This window comes from Arvicanthis niloticus, chromosome 13, assembly GCF_011762505.2.
Source record: "Arvicanthis niloticus isolate mArvNil1 chromosome 13, mArvNil1.pat.X, whole genome shotgun sequence".
NCBI classification, from domain to species: domain Eukaryota; kingdom Metazoa; phylum Chordata; class Mammalia; order Rodentia; family Muridae; genus Arvicanthis; species Arvicanthis niloticus.
Genome location: NC_047670.1, coordinates 72,348,711 through 72,364,939, shown reverse-complemented (window position 1 = coordinate 72,364,939; position 16,229 = coordinate 72,348,711). Strand labels below are relative to the sequence as shown.

The 16,229-nt window shown below is 39.6% G+C and overlaps 1 protein-coding gene across 5 annotated transcripts in view; it reads left to right on the top strand.

Moving 5' to 3' along the window:
- Positions 1-16,229, top strand: part of Senp1 (SUMO specific peptidase 1) — a 58,997-nt gene that overhangs the window by 1,628 nt on the left and 41,140 nt on the right. For 3 of the 5 annotated variants that reach the window (XM_076911996.1, XM_076911997.1, XM_076911995.1), the window contains exons 2-6: positions 4,421-4,468; positions 6,285-6,415; positions 10,367-10,451; positions 11,383-11,424; positions 15,627-15,786. In XM_076911996.1, coding sequence (XP_076768111.1) covers positions 4,465-4,468; positions 6,285-6,415; positions 10,367-10,451; positions 11,383-11,424; positions 15,627-15,786 — 422 coding nt within the window. In that variant the 5' untranslated portion in view covers positions 4,421-4,464. The remainder of the gene's footprint in view (positions 1-4,420; positions 4,469-6,284; positions 6,416-10,366; positions 10,452-11,382; positions 11,425-15,626; positions 15,787-16,229) is intronic. The other 2 variants (XM_076911998.1, XM_034517525.2) reach the window with 1 other exon arrangement.

Below are 16,229 nucleotides of genomic sequence, written 5' to 3'. Positions count from 1 at the left end.
AGAGGAAGTATAAACTGTGTCATAGGTGTAATTGTTTTCCAAAACTCAGAGTAGGGTTACAGACATGTTTGCTTCCACATCTTAGTTCTGGATTCAGGGGTATATTTTCTAGTAACTTCATTAGTGCTGTAAACATTAATTTTTTCAGTGATCTCTTCCAAGGTATACAGACTTACAAATGATTTAGTACTTGGTATTCTGTTGCAGGCGATTTCCATCTCCCCCAGATTTTCCTTTCACTTGGTGTTCAGCTGCTAACTTGATTCACATTAATAAGTAGCTGCTTAATTACATTCTGTAAATTACATGAATGAATACTAGGGATGAATTATTAGAAATATATATATATATATAATTTTTTTTTGAGACAGGGTTTCTCTGTGTAACCTTGGTTATCCTGAAACTCTGTAGACCAGGCTGACCTCAAACTCACAAGAGATTCACTTACCTTTGCTTCCCACATGCTGGGATTAAAGATGTGTGACTCCATCATCACCCAGCAAGAAAAATTATCTTAAGATGCACTGTCAGGCTAGAGAGTTGGCTCAGTGGTTAAGAGCACTGACTGCTGTTCCAGAGGTCCTGAGTTCAATTCCCAGCAACCACATGGTGGCTCACAATCATGTGTAATGGGATCTGATGCCCTCTTCTGGTCTTTCTGAAGACAGCTACAGTGTACTTACATAAAATAAATAAATATATCTTTTTCTTAAAAAGATAAAACTGTCATCCGTGCTCAAGTTTGATGACATCGAAGACTCCTTATTTGGGACTCATTTAGAATCCTGATTTTGTTGTTTTTAAAATCTCTTCTTCCAACATAATTGATAAAAAAGCACACCAAAGAAGCAAGATGTATTTGTACAAAGATATAAATATGGAGCTTTGATTATTTACATATATGAGCCAGGATAGATTACTCAAAGCTAGTTGGAAAGGTTATTTTTCAGTTGCCCAGGTGAACCTTTGAATGAAGATGTTTGAGGGACGGGAAGCTGTGCTAAGTTTGAGTGTGCAGTTGCTGAGGGATTCTTGGGTCCTTTCTTTTGCCCCCATCGGTGTGATTTTTGCAAGTCAGTTAACATTTTGAATTATTGAATTTCTAGCTTGTTTTCTCCTTCCACGTCTCTAAAATGAAAAAGAAATTAACTGGGATTATTCTGGGTAGCAGATTTTTTTTTCTTTCTGAGTGTCTTGCTGTATAATCCAAGTGGCCTCAAACTTGGAATTTTCCTGTCTCCCAAGTTGTGGATACTAGAGTTTTTAATTGACATTTTTCTTTTTAAAAATGTATGCAGAATGGACTACTCACAATTAGAAAGTGACTTTGGTTGATTGGATTTTTTTCCACCTTAATCTGGACCCTAAAGAATTCTACCCTAATGCTCAGGGAGGAGCAGCTCGGTGGTTAAAGCTGTGCTGCTAGTCCAGAAGACCCAGGTTCACTCCCTTCCTCACGGCAGCTCACAGGCATCCATAACTTCAGTTCCAGGGGCTCTAAGGCCCTCTTTTAACCTTCACAAGCATTAGGCAGATGCACATGGTGCACAGACACCCATTTGGTCAAAATACTCATACACATAAAGAAGTCAAAAAAAAAAAAAAAATTCTACCCCATTAGGGAAGAAAGGGGAAGAATAGCTTGGAGAAATTCTAGATACAAGCTTAGAAATGTTTGACCCTAAATCTAAGGCTTAAACCTTTTGGGGATCCTTCCTGGCAAGCCTGGTTACTCTGCTCACTCGAGCAGCCTGCCTTCTCATTCTTGTTCTTGTGATCATTAAGGATGCCTATTGGCATCACATAGTCTTCTTGAATACTTTGGGGATTCAGAATGGTTGTGGATTTGATGAGGTCAATAAAAGCGGATGTCCATGGTTCTGCTGATTAAGTGGTTCTGAGCAGTTAGAGTTTTAACTACTCCCAACCCTTTTCTGGAGAAATTCAGTATCTGCAAGTTCACTTGCTGCAGTTTCAGTTACTGTCAAGTTTGTTTAGAAAGTAAATGAAAAATTCTAGGCACACACTTTTTAATCCCAGGAGACAGGCATGCAGATCTCTGAGTTCAAGGTCAACCTACAGAGTAAGATCCAGAACAGCCAAGTTTAGACAATGAAGGAGTTGGAAAACAGAAATTTTGTGATAATGTAATCCAACAAGGGGTGGGGGGGGCATCATGTTCCAGCTCCTGCAAGCAGCAGAACTCGGCAGCTTCGGCCATGTGGCTCTGGCCTTAGAATCCAGAATAGAAAGGATTACTGGTACAATCAGTTGGTTAGCTGGAGCTAAAAAATTAGTGGTGACTAAGAAGAGACCAGCATTACTGAGGTGAAATCTGGGAAGTGTTTTCTGAGAACACAAAGAAGCTGTGTTCCAGAGATAGCCAAGGTTGCACCTCATGCTGCAGCTGCACTTGGTACTGTGTAAGAGTCACCAAGGTGGTATTGGTTTTGGAGGCATGAAGGGGTCATGAAGAGCAGCTGTGGCTTGATACTGTGAGAGTCCATGGAAGGCCATTCGTGCAAATGAAGCCTCAGTTGTAGTTGACTACCCAGGACTGAAAGGGTCATGCAAAAGAGTTGAGAGTTAGAGCGGAAGACAGCAGTGTTTTGGAGATGCCAGTACCATGGAATGATCACCAAGAAAAGCAGCGGTACTGGAGTAGATCAACCTGAGTACTACAGCGGGAAGAGCTGCAGAAGTGATGCCAGCCCTTTGGAGGAGCTCAAGATCACATTCATTGAAACAGAAGCTGTAACATTGAAGTTGCCTTGGAGACCCCAAGATGTTCGAGATGTCTGAGCCATGGGCTATCTACTGAGGAAAGCTGTTAACAGGAAGGGGAACCAGTCCAGGAGAAAGAAGTTTGTTACAGTCAACAAAGATGGAAAAGGAGTTGGAGATCTAAAGACTGCTTTGACACTAGACATGGAGTTGCAGAGTTCACCCAGCTGGTTTCCTGTCTTGCTTTGGGGAATAAAGTTAAGTCATTGGATGATTAAGTCATTGGTCATCAGAAGAGACCCTGAACTTTGGACTTTTAACATTGTTGAGACTGCTATAGACTATGAGGACTTTGGAAGTTGGACTAAATGTATTTTGTATTATGCTATGCTTAGTTATGGCCTTCATAGATTCATATGTTTGATCAAGCCTGTGGGGGACAGGGAGTGGAATGTGGTGGTTTGTATCTGCTCGCCTCAGGGAGTGGCACTATAGAAGGTGTGGCTCTGTTGGAGTAGGTATGGCCTTTTCAAGTAGGTGTGTCACTGTGGGCATGGGCTTTAAGATCCTCATCCTAGCTGCTTGGAAGTCAGTATTCTGCTAGTAACCTTCAGATGAAGATGTAGAATTCTCAGCTCCACCTACACCATGCCTGACTGGATACTCCCAGGCTCCCACCTTGATGATAATGGACTGAACTCTGAACCTGTAAGCCAGTCCCAATTAAATGTTGTCCTTTATTATAAGAGTTGCCTTGGTCATGATGTCTGTTCACAGCAGTAAGACCCTAACTAAGACATTCTGTTTTACTACTGTTGTTAATCTCTTGTTCTAATTTATGAATTAGACTTTCATACACACACACACATATATACATACATACATATCCATACATATCCATACATATATATGCATATACATATTTATATGTATGTGTGTATGTATGTATAGGAAATGTGCATGTGTGTATAATTCAGCATCATTGGTAGTTTCAGACATGTACTGGAAGCCTTGGAACGTATATCCTACATGAGGGGAGCTTCTGTGCACATAAATTGATAAAACCTGTGTTTAAGCAGGTTTAATTTGGTTTGGTTGCCTGCTTTGGCACTAAGGATTGATTGAATAAAAGATTTTGTACGTGCTATGCAAGGGAACTGTATTCTAGGCCTTTTCCAGCAGGTTGTTGAGTAATGTTGGGTGGAGGAGTGCTTTGTACAACTGAGAGTGTTCCTTGGTTTATTCTTAATAAATTTGTGGGATTTTGTCGACTGTATAAAGTTTATGGAAGAGAAATCTTAGGGTCACTGTCTTAGAAAAATGATTTAGGATGAGGTAATAGAAAACTCGGTGGATTGGGGAGAATTTCTAGCTGTGATTTCATCGCAGTCACTGTGATTGATGCACACTTGATTCTGTCTCCTGGGGGTTGGCTCACTCTACTTGATTCTTGCTTTGATGATCTGTCATTCTCTGGGTTACCTGTAGCTGTCATTGAGTCCAGTATAGTTTGCAGCAGTGTTTGGCAGTACCTCAGGCCAGTTTGATTTTTTAACTCTTTCTCAACAAGTCAGTAGCCTTCACCATTTCCCCCACTAAGGACATAAACATCACTTCTGTGCAAGTCCCTGTTATAGAATACTTGAACTAGATGGCTCCACTGTGTAATATTTATGTTTTGTGTCTTCTTTTATAGGATTTTGTGTCTTTACTAAAGTCAGTGATGTGAAAAGACCTGAAATGGGTAAGACTAAATTAGTCACTCTATCCTTTTACACAGTTAGGTGGAGAGAAAGAATGCATGCCCAGTATTTGTTCTGTTTGTGTCTTTGTACATAGAAATAATATTATAAGATCTTTGTCCCAATAAAATATTTCTGTATATTCAGTATTATTTTACTTTGGTTAATACCTTATTTGCAAAATTATTTAAGATCATTTTCTTATTCATTGTATTAAAAAAAAAAAAAAACGAATGCACACTGGCAGTACTTGTTTTGCTTATTATGTATCTGTTCTAAGTACTGAATATAATATATATATATGTTTTATATATATATTCATTTCATTGTTTCAGACTTCTTATAAGAATATCTCATAGTATGTACAAAATATACACAACCCACAATATTGTACCAACAAGAAAAGTAAGATACAGGTTAGGAAGCCTGCTGGAGTCATAAACTCTTTGCAGCAGAGTTCAGCTCTCTGTTCTTCAGTACTGTGTTGCACTGCCTCCTGGAGGATCAATAATTTGAGTAAGGTAATATTTTGTTTCTGTAGCTAGTGATAATAAAACTTTGCAATTGGAACATTTCCCACTGTTTGATTCACAGTTTTTTTGTATCTGTAAAGGAACAGTGTAGAGACAGGAATAGCAGCCAGTTTAGGAGTAAATTGTATGGCTAAACAGGAAGACTGTGCTGTCCATGGTTCTTTTCAGTTGCTGTCAGCCTTTGCTCTGCTGTTTACATCCTTACCCCACCACCGTGTTGCACTCTCTCCCTCTTCTCCTCCTGTCTTCTCCTTTTCTCAATGCTGTCATAAGTGTAAGGCCCTTGAGTTCTCTTAACTCTGCATTTCTGGTAAACTGTTCCTAAAGTAAGAGTTTGCCGTGGTAGTATAGTCACTGAAAGGGCTCTAAGAGCAATACAAATTTCTTACAGTTTTACAGAAAAAACATCCAATGAATTAAGGTTTTTTTTGTTTTGTTTTTAAATAATTGTTGGTATTTGGGGAGAGGGTGCATACACATGTATGTGCAAGGCCTGTTGCTTGCCTGTGAGAACATGTGTACAGGCCCAAAGAAGATTGTGAATATCCTGTCTACCTTATTTCTTTAAGACTGACACTTGAAAGCTTACTGTTTTTGCCAGGTTAGCAGTCTGCTCAGCAAGCTCCCAGGATCTGCCTGTTTCTACCCCGCAATGCTGGGGTTACAGGCAAACACAGCCAGGTCCAGTCTTTTATGTGGGTGCTAGGGATGCAGACAGGTTCTACACCTTGTACAACAAGCACTCCTACCCATTGAGCCATCTCCCCAACTCCTGGGTTAAACTTTAAAGCCCCTTTTTTTTGTGTTAAGATAGAAAATAAACCAAAGTGAATCGTGTTTCTGCATGGTGGTATAATCCTCTCCTTCCCTTCTTTAAGTAACAGGCTTCCATGTTGTCTGTGCAAATTCCAAACTCATGGGTCAAATGACCAGAATTCTACCTTTGCTTTTCCCGTAGCTGCCTCTTCTAGAGCATGCCTTTTTACTCAACATTCTTTTTTAAAAAAAATATTAAATATTAAAGTTCTCGTTGGGGGAAATTTCATTATTTTAAAAACAAACTATAAATCAGGTTGGTTTTTTTATTCTTATATAGGTTTTGAGCTGCTTGTTAGATGATCTCAGTCAATTCTAAATGGATCAGTGTCTTCACATGCTATGAAGGAGTGATTTTAATATGTCTGTATAATTCCTCTTTGAGAATAATTGTTTATGTGAAAAGATTGTCTCATAGGAAAGTGTTGTTGAAAAACTGTATCTTGCTCTAATCTGACTCTTCCCCTAGATGACACAGCTGACGGGGTGAAGATGGAGGCTGGGGAGGTGACCTTAGTGAACCACAGCTCCACCTTCAGAACCCACTTACTGCCACAGTCGAGCTTTCCAGAGGACCAGCTTTCGATTTCTGACCAGCAGGTTAGAATCATTCTTGTCCTTTAAGTAACTAATTGTTTTCCTCATTATAAATATTTACCTGGTACAGTTTGAATACCACACTAAAAACTTCAAACATGTGAAATTTTTACAATTAATAATTTTAGTGTTGGATTTCTGCTTGAATTAAGAAAGTTAAAGCAAAACATGATGTGATGGTTTGTATATGCTCAGCCCATGCACTGGCACCATTAGGAGATATGGCCCTGTTGGAGTCAGTGTGTCACTGTGGGTGTGGGCTTTAAGACCCTAGGTGCCTGGAAGTCAGTCGTCCACTAGCAGCCTTCAGATGAAGATGTAGAACTCTCAGCTCCTCCTGCACCATGCCTGCCTGGATGCTGCCATGCTCCCACCTGGATGATAATAAACTGAACCTCTGAACCTGCCCCAAATATATGTTGTCCTTTATAAGACTGACCTTGGTCATAGTTGTCTGTTCACAGCAGTAAAACCCTAAGACAGAAATTGCTACCAGGAACTGGGGTATTGCTGTGATAAGCCTGACTATGCTTCTATTTGGAAGAATGTGGATTTGGGGACTTTGGATTTGGAAAGCCATGGAATGCTTTAAGTGGGGCTTAATGGGCCAACCTAATAGGAATGTGGAGGACCGTGGTGCTCAGAGTCATGTGAACTGTGTGGCCTGCTGGCCCAAGAGCTTTCAGTGCAGAAGAACTTTACTATGTGGCCAAGAGACTGTTTTTGTGATGTCTTGGTGAGGAGTGTGGCTGCTTTTTGCCATAGTCCAAAGAATCTGCCTGAGGCTAAGGTGAAGCACTCAGATTAATTGTACTGACAAAGGAAGTCTCAGGAATGCCCATCATAGACTTTGTTCTCTGGTTAAGTCTCATGAAGAGCATTGTAAACAAGCGTAGCAAGCTGAGAAAGGAAAATACAAAATATATAGTTTGAGTATTAAAAGGACACCAGGAAATGGAATGGAGCTGAATTCTTCCTTCAAAGATTAAATTGAATTAAGGGAGTAGTGGCCTTGGGGCAAGATAAATTCAGGTCCAGGCATGGTAGTACAAGCCTTTAATCCCAGGAGGCAAAGGCAAGTGGTTCTCTGAGTTCAAGCCCACCTAGACTAGAGCAAGTTCTAGGTGAAGAAAAACTTAAATCTAGCCCTGGTGGACCACACCTTTAATCCCAGTGTTTAGGATTCAGGCATGCAGATCTCTGAGTTCAAAGTCAGTCTATGAAGCATGTTCCAGGACAGCAAGCTTAGGCACTGAAGGAGGTGGAGAACAGAAAGCTGGTGATAATGTAATAGAAGAAGGGGGGCATGTTCCAGTTCCAGCAAGCAGCAGAACTCAGCTGGTTCTGGCTTTAGAGTCCAGAATAGAAGGGATTACTGGTACAATTGATGCTGGTTAGCTGGAGCTAAGAAATTAGTGATTTAGAGACCAGCATCACTGAGGCAAAATCTTCTGGGAAGTGTTTCCTAAAAGCCCAAGGAAGCTGTGTTCCAGAGATAGCCACGGTTGCACTTCGTGCTGCCACTGTACTTGGTAATGTATAAGAGTCACCCAGTGGTACTGGTTTTGAAGGTATGAAGAGGTCATGAGGAACAGCTGAGACTTGGCACTGTGGGAGGCCATGGAAGGCCATTAGTGAAAGTGTAGCATCAGTTGCAGTTGATGGCCCAGGACTGAAGGGGTCATGCAAAGGAGTTGAGGCTTGGCACCATGAAGAGAGCCCATGAGAAGCTATTGGTGAAGCCTATTTGCAGTAGAAGACCCCGGTGTATTGGAGATGCCAGTACCATGGGATGATCACCAAGAACATCAATGGCAGTGGAGTAAATCAACCTAAGCTTAGATTGCTACAGAGGACAGAGCAGGAGAAGTGATGTCAACCCTCTGGAGAAGCCCAGAAGATTATATGTGGATTCCAGACATTGAAACAAGAAGCTGTGGCACTGAAGTTGCCTTGGAGACCCCAAGATATTTGAGATGCCAGAGCTGTGGGGTTATCTACTGAGGAAAGCTGTTAACAGGAAGGGGAACCAGTCCAGGAGAAAGAAGTTTGTTACAGTCAACAAAGATGGAAAAGGAGTTGGAGATCTAAAGACTGCTTTGACACTAGACATGGAGTTGCAGAGTTCACCCAACTGGTATCCTGTCTTGCTTTGGGGAATAAAGTTAAGTCATTGGATAACTCTCAGAAGAGACCCTGAACTTTGGACTTTTAACATTGTTGAGACTGCTATAGACTATGAGGACTTTGGAAGTTGGACTAAATGTATTTTGTATTATGCTATGCTTAGTTATGGCCTTCATAGATTCATATGTTTGATCAAGCCTGTGGGGGACAGGGAGTGGAATGTGGTGGTTTGTATCTGCTCGCCTCAGGGAGTGGCACTATAGAAGGTGTGGCTCTGTTAGAGTAGGTGTGTCACTGTGGGTGTGGGCTTTAAGGCCCTAGTTGCCTGAAGTCAGTCTTTCACTAGCAGCCTTCAGATCAAGACCTAGAACTCTCAGTTCCTCCTGCACTATGCCTGCCTAGATGCTCCCACCTTGGTGATAATGGACTGAACCTCTGAACCTGTAAGCCAGCTCCAAATATATGTTATCCTTCATAAGACTTACCTTGGTCATGATGTCTGTTCACAGCAGTAAAACCCTAAGACACATGATATATGAATTAAGAATATATTTTTTTGCTTTTCAAGTCAGGGTTTCTCTGTGTAGCCCTGGCTGTCCTAGAACTAGCTCTGTAGACCAGACTGTTCTTGAATTCAGAGAACCACCTGGCACTGCTTACTGAGTGCTGACATTAAACACATATGTTGCCACTGCCCAGCAAGAATAATATTAGGAAGGTCTTCATTATTACACTGAATGTTATACTGTTGGCATACAGATAGATCTCTGTTCTTTTAAACTAAGCATAGCTTAGTATTAAGCATAGCTTTGGGGACAGGAGTGAATGTACAGCCATTCTGAGCTTCCTGTGATATAATTGGTAAAGGCTCCGAATGCGGCACAGTATTGGCATTGCTTGAGAGCTGGGGATGATGCAGAATCTGAGCATCTACTGCTGAAACAAAAGCCATATGTTAAAAGCATCCCTTGCTGACTTATATACTGATAAAGACTTTCTGCCAAACATGATGGCCTTGGTTTGATCTCTGAGACCCACATGGTGGAAAGAAAGAACTAACTCCTTCAAGTTGTCCTCTGACCTCCTTGCTTATGCCATGGGTGGGCAATAATACATTAATTTTTAAAATTAAAGCAAAGAAAGTACTCTTAGTAGGAAAACCATTAGTAGTTTGAGTGAGAGGATTTGTTGTAGCAGTTCAGACACTCGTCACCCACTGTCATGAGGTGTCACAGAAATGCTTACAGCTTGCACTTGGACTAAGACTGCACCACCACTCCCCACGATAATTACTCTGAAGTACTCAGAAGCAGAAACAAGACCTCTTATAACTCATTGTCTGATAGAATGTAGTAAACGCAGATAGACCATCCATTGGGCATCCTTTACAGTGTAAAGCACATCATTATTTTCCAACTGTCCCCTTAAAGCCAAGTAATTCCTCAAATTGTTTTTTTCTTGTTAGTATGCAGCTTATTTATTTTTTATTTTATTTTTAAGATTTATTTATTTATATTATATATGAGTACACTATAGTTGTCTTCAGACACACCAGAAGAGGCTGTTGGATCCCAGTACAGATGGTTGTGAGCCACCATGTGGTTGCTGGGAATTGAACTCAGGACTTCTGGCAGAGCAGCCAGTGGCCTTAACCACTAAGCCATCTCTCCAGCCTGATGCACCTTATTTATAATATAACAGATAAATACATATTATATTGAGTTGCAAAGTTTATCATAGTTTTGTTTAGTGATATTTTTCTTAATGTAAACTTATTCTCTTTAATTGTCAAAAATATGACTTAAGAAAACAACCTTCTGTTTTTAGATGTTGTCTTTCAGGCAAGGGCCTTTAGACGGAGCTTTCACGTGTTCTACGAGAAGGGCAGCCTATAACCCAGATCATCACTCAGGTATGGCTCGTTACTTGTACTCAGTCATTGCATGCCCTCGCATCTCCTCGTAGCAGATAGTTTGTGTTTACCATCTCTAAAAGTGAGAACATCAGGTATTGGAACATGGCTCAGCGCTAGAGCACTTAGCTCTTGTGCTCACAGCCCTGGGGTTCCTCCTCAGACTGTCAAAAAAAGTTGAAAGCATTGTTAAAAGTAACATGACATTTTCCCATTAAAACATCATTTTAATAAGGTGTTTATGGGTGTGTATTCAGTCACTATAATAGTTTGGATTTAATGTCAGCCAAATACTAATCCTTGAGGGGAAGAGTTGTTCTGAATTCTGTTCTCCTTGTCTACGATTCCATGATAGAAAATAATATAGCTTTGCTTTGGTTTTGTTTCTGTTTTGCTATGTGCATGTAATACAAAGGATATTTGTTTTGTATTGATTTAAACCACACAGCTAACTTATTTCTGTTCCTGAAACAGTTAAACCTGAAAATTATTTCTGCCTAAGACTGTTTCTCCTTCAGGGCAGGAAGTATTAGCTACACGTTTCTGTAGAGCGCCTGCCACAGCCATATGCTTGTGTATTCAAGGACTTTGCTATTCAACCTGTAATTCGTGAAGAAGTTAGCATTTCCAAGTGACTCCTCCCCTGGCTGGCTGGCCTCCTTATCTGACCCCTTCCTGTGGTGTAGACTTCTGGCAGTATTCTGCCTGTGACTTGGAAAACTAAGAATCTGTCCATTTGTCTCTGAGCATTATGACTCAGGAAGACTACAGGACCTTCCAGGTCTTCTCACTCAGATTACTTAAAATCTTATTTTGCTACAAATATGGGAGTAAAAGGAATACTGTAGAGCCTGCCTTCATGAGACTTTTTTGTAAGGATAAGCTTATGATAAATATGCACATAATAATCATTATTATTTGGCTTCCTCAGGATTCTTTGTCACCAAGATGAGATCGCCTCCCCTAAAAAGACGTTAGTATGATGTTATTTTAGACTTATGTTATATTTAAGTGTTTATTAGGTGAGCGGTACTATACCCTGGTCACTAGACTTCCCCTCAGGATGGACAGTGACCTCTGCATACTATGAGTCAATAATTTCAATGGTAAAAGAACTGAGAAAGTAACTTTTAGTCATTATTGACAAGGCCTTTTGGTTACAAAGAAATCTGATATGATAGTTCATAATCTACAAAAAAGATGATTATGTAATTAATAAAATCAAATCATTAATTTTTCCATTTGAATCATGCTGTATTTGCTTGTTATTTCATATGCTAGTTTACCATTGGATAAAATCATTCCATTGTGTTTTAAATGATTGCTTTATAATAAACAGTTATATAGAAAATTAGGCTTAAATCCCCTTGATTAAAAACCAAATATTACTTAACTCCATTCTCTTTGGCCTCTTGTAATTTTTTATCTCTCTATATCTTCATACACATTATATAATTTGACACATAAAATCTTTGTAACTTAAAGTTTGTATTTTTTGTTTTCTTTCAGTTCACAAGTTCTTTCTCATATTTATTGTTTTCTATTTTTAATCTGTGGCATTGTTATGCACAGCCATAGTCCCTTATGTGTAGTTTCAAACTGCACAAAGCTCTAAAAAACTGTTTTTTAGATTTAATATTAAAACCAATGTGAACTAACATGAAGAGGTTTCTGTTTGACTTCACTTATCCCTGTAAACATAAGTACATAATTGTTTTGCTGCATGTACCAGTGTTTGTTACAGAGTGTTCCTCAGGATCATGTTCCTTAGGGCTTAAGTCCTCTATACCTTTGTTAGTTGTTAACACTGCCTCTTCAGACAGTTTTTCTCTTTAATTTTGATTGAACCTAAATACTGACAAAATTATATTTGCGATCACTCTAGATCCTCATGTTCTTAAATGTAGCAATATTTGACCAGGTTCTTGTCTTTTTAATTAGCTACAAATTGTTGAGAGTTACAGGTCTGTGTTTATCATCATACCACAAGTTGATCCTCATACCAAGTTTTTCACTTAAGTTTATCTCCCACTTGAATTTATGACCTGTTATATTAGAAAATAAAAATATTTTGTAATGTTTTGTATACATGAGAAAAATAACGGTGAATAGTGACATTATGCTGATGAGAGAGAGAGCTGCACTATCTTTAGGTTCATTCTCCATGAGCTGTCTACAGCTGGAAACAGGATTCAAACTGCCTGTTTAACTGAGTGCTTCTCACTCCTCCTAACACTATGGCCCTTTAATAGAGTTCCTCATGATTATAAGATTATTTTCATTGTTACTTTGTTTTTGCTACTGTTGTGAATTGTAGCTGTCTGATATATGGAATATTTGATATGCCACCCTGTGAAAGTGTCCTTTGACTCCCAAAGGGGTGCCAACCCACACGTTGAGAACTGATCTATCAGATTCCATCTAGTTATTGATTAAACAAGTTTATGACATGCCATAGACTTTACAAACAGAACTTTACATCTAATATGCATACACAGGGCCCATGGTTTGATCCCCAGCACCAAACAAAAACAAAGATACTCTTTACCATGTGCTTTAGAACCTTTCTCCTTTGCCATACCCATTCCAATTCACTACAGACGCTGCACAGTTTTGTCTCTACTATCTGCTTTGACCTTGAGCCCACCCTGCTGACAGGGCCAGATGTGGTTCTCTTGGTACCTGCCGTAGTCTTCTAGTCAGGGCACTGCTGGTGTTGGCTGCTGCTTTGCCATACACTTGTCTTCCAAGAGGAAATGAAAATAGGAAAGTCCAGACTGTAGAATCTGTTGGACCTATCTCCCTGAATAGCGCCATGCAAAACTCTTTCTCAAGTCTGCTCAAGATTAAACTATTGAAAGGAAGTTACTTCCAAATTGTTTACAAAGCATACATGCAACCCTTTCCTTTACTGGCCAGCCTTATGAAGAGCACAGTGGAAAACATTTAAAGTGCTTTTCATCCTGACGAGCAACAAAAGAAGTAGATTGAGATGAAAAGCATTCTAGTGCTATAAATTTATCAGTATCTTGGGAAAATGTGTTAAATTAGGTTATTAAGCTAACATGTAGCAGATTAAGTTTATTTAATGTGCTGTTACTTTAGTAACTGATCAACCCCAGTGTTAGGTGGAGAAACAATGGGTTAATTTCACAGTGAATGACATCTGACACATTATTCTTTATTTTTTAGAAGGAGCTTGAAGGGAGGTGAGCAAAAAGCCTCTAAATAGTATGAGCACACTGTTGTCTTTAGTAGACTATAATGTTCATAAAAGTACTGCTTGTTTCTGCAGAAAACTTGCAGAGAAAAGCACTCAGTCATTAAATCCTTAGAACATAACCACAGTTACATTTTCAGGGTATTCTAGTTTTGTATGCATGTATATAAGCACATGATAAATTACCTTGCTTCTGGCTTTGTAACTCTAATTTCTTAGTGATGACAAAATACCAGGTTAAATTTTACTAATAACAAAAGATTTGCAGCCTCTTATTAGTCCCTTAGTCTCACCAGCAACTAGAGGATCACTGAGTGATGTCATTGGCTGGGGATAAAACCACGTGACTGAGCCAGTGCTTCCCCTCACTGTAAAGCTGAGGCCTCGCTCTAGTGCTTTCAGAACTCTGGTCTAACTTACCCTGAGTCTCAGATATCACATCTCTCAAGATAATTTGTATTTTTAACAGATTTCCTCCTCAAACATACATTTTTAGTTAGATCGTTTAGCAAGCAATGTGAAAGCCAGTTATTTCTACTGTTACAGCTTTGCATTGTTTTCTGGGTTTCTTACTGAGACTCCTGTTCAGTAGCCTCATGTATCTGTCCTTAGAGTAACAATAATCACACGTTAAGCCTACACATTTACTGTAGTGGAAAAAAGGTCTAATTCATTTTGAAAATGAATTTACCTACTTTGCCGGCCTAAGTTACTACACTGACTAGTGAATCATTTGATACTAACAGTACTATGGGTTGCTTCTTCTCCCCCTTATGTTTACCCCAAATTCTGTTTCATGGTTTACTTAAGGAGCCTTCTTTTTGAAGGCCGTTTTATTTGGGTAGAGTGCTAAAAGACAACAGGTGTATGCATACGTGTGTGTGTGTGTGTGTGTGTGTGTGTGTGTGTGTGTGTGTGTGTTGACAGTCTTACTGTAGCCAAAGCCGGCCTTAAACTCATGATTGTCCTGCCTCAGCTTCTCAAGTCCTGGGATTACAGGTGTGTATCACCATACCCATGCTAAATACTTTAAATATAAATGCATACAATTGTGAAAATTCCTATGTTAATGTTCTTTGAAAGGAGAGCTGCAGAATATTGTTAGTATAAGACAAATTCTGGGAATAGAGAATTCTCACTTTTAGTTTTTCACGTATACTCCATAGAATTCGATATCCTAATGTCTCAAATTATTTTGTGGGAGCTGGCTTAACTTATCTGGTCCTCCTGATAGAGAAGGCAAAGCAATTATTCTACTCCTAGCTGAAACTTCATAAGGTTTCTGTCATTCCAGTTTATAATCTAGAGTTTATAAAGTTAAAATAATCAATAATCCTCAGTCTGACTGTAGTAGCAGCCACTGGAGTATTGATGATATATGTAATAATTGTAGCTTTAAGAAACTGAAGGTCATAACTAGAACCAGAGGTCAACAGTGGGTCGTTCCTGCCATAAGCCAGCCAGTGTGAGCAGCAGTTTGAGAGATTCTGAGTCTGGAACATGTTAATTACAAGAAGGAAGTGACACCAGCTGCTTATTAAGCAATAACTGTTGTTCATTTGAATTACAATCTCCTTGGCCCTCCACTTGCTTTCTTACTGGTCTGGCCTACCTTCTTTCAGGCCCAGGCCTGGGAGTGCTTGCAAGATATAGTTGGGGTAAAATGTTGACTTTTGGTGGACACCACGGAGTCACATTGATGCAGATAAGGCACATGGCTGTGGCAGGATTCAGCTCCTTCATCAATTTTCAGGTTAGTATGGCTGAATCGATTATAGTTTGTAGAAGTTCCCTTACTGCAGATTTATTGGCAGTTGAGACTGGGATCTTTTTCCATGAGAGGCATGGTGATATGCTACGTTACTTTGGAATGCAATGATGGAACATGGTTGCAATCATGAAATACCTAGTTGGAGTTATTTGTTCAACTTATTGAAACTTTCATTTTCTTTTAGATAACCCTTCCTCAGACAGTTTCCTTGGCTCAGGTGACATAAGAACCTTTGGTCAAAGTGCAAATGGACAATGGAGAAATTCCACTCCAACATCAGGCTCAATATTACAAAAACCAAGAAATAGCCGAAGTCTTTACCTCGAAACCCGGAAGACCTCAAGGTCAGTTTTTGGTCTACCAACGTCTCAAACCCTTCCTCAGATTCAAGGGAAATGGCCGCAAGATAGACTGGACGTTACAGTAGACTTTTCAGTGAGAGCACCATTTTAGGGCTTTAAACCATCGAAATGTGTACAAATCTGTTTCCTTTGTGCTGAACTTGGGTGATAGCAGAATCTTCTGAATGATAAGAAGAGACGCTTTGAAGGAAGCCCTGATAGCATCTAAGTGTTTAGGACTTGGTGTGATGTTTGAGCAGCCAGTACAAGTCTGACAGGGAAAGTGGTTGATCTCTGCAACTGGAATGGCAAAGAACTTGGCACAGGTTTTAAATTTTTTTATTTTATTTCATTTTATTCAATTTATGTATTTTATTTCATGTGCCTTGGTGTTTTGCCTACATGTATGTCTGCGTGAGGATGTAGGATCCTCTGGAACCGGACTT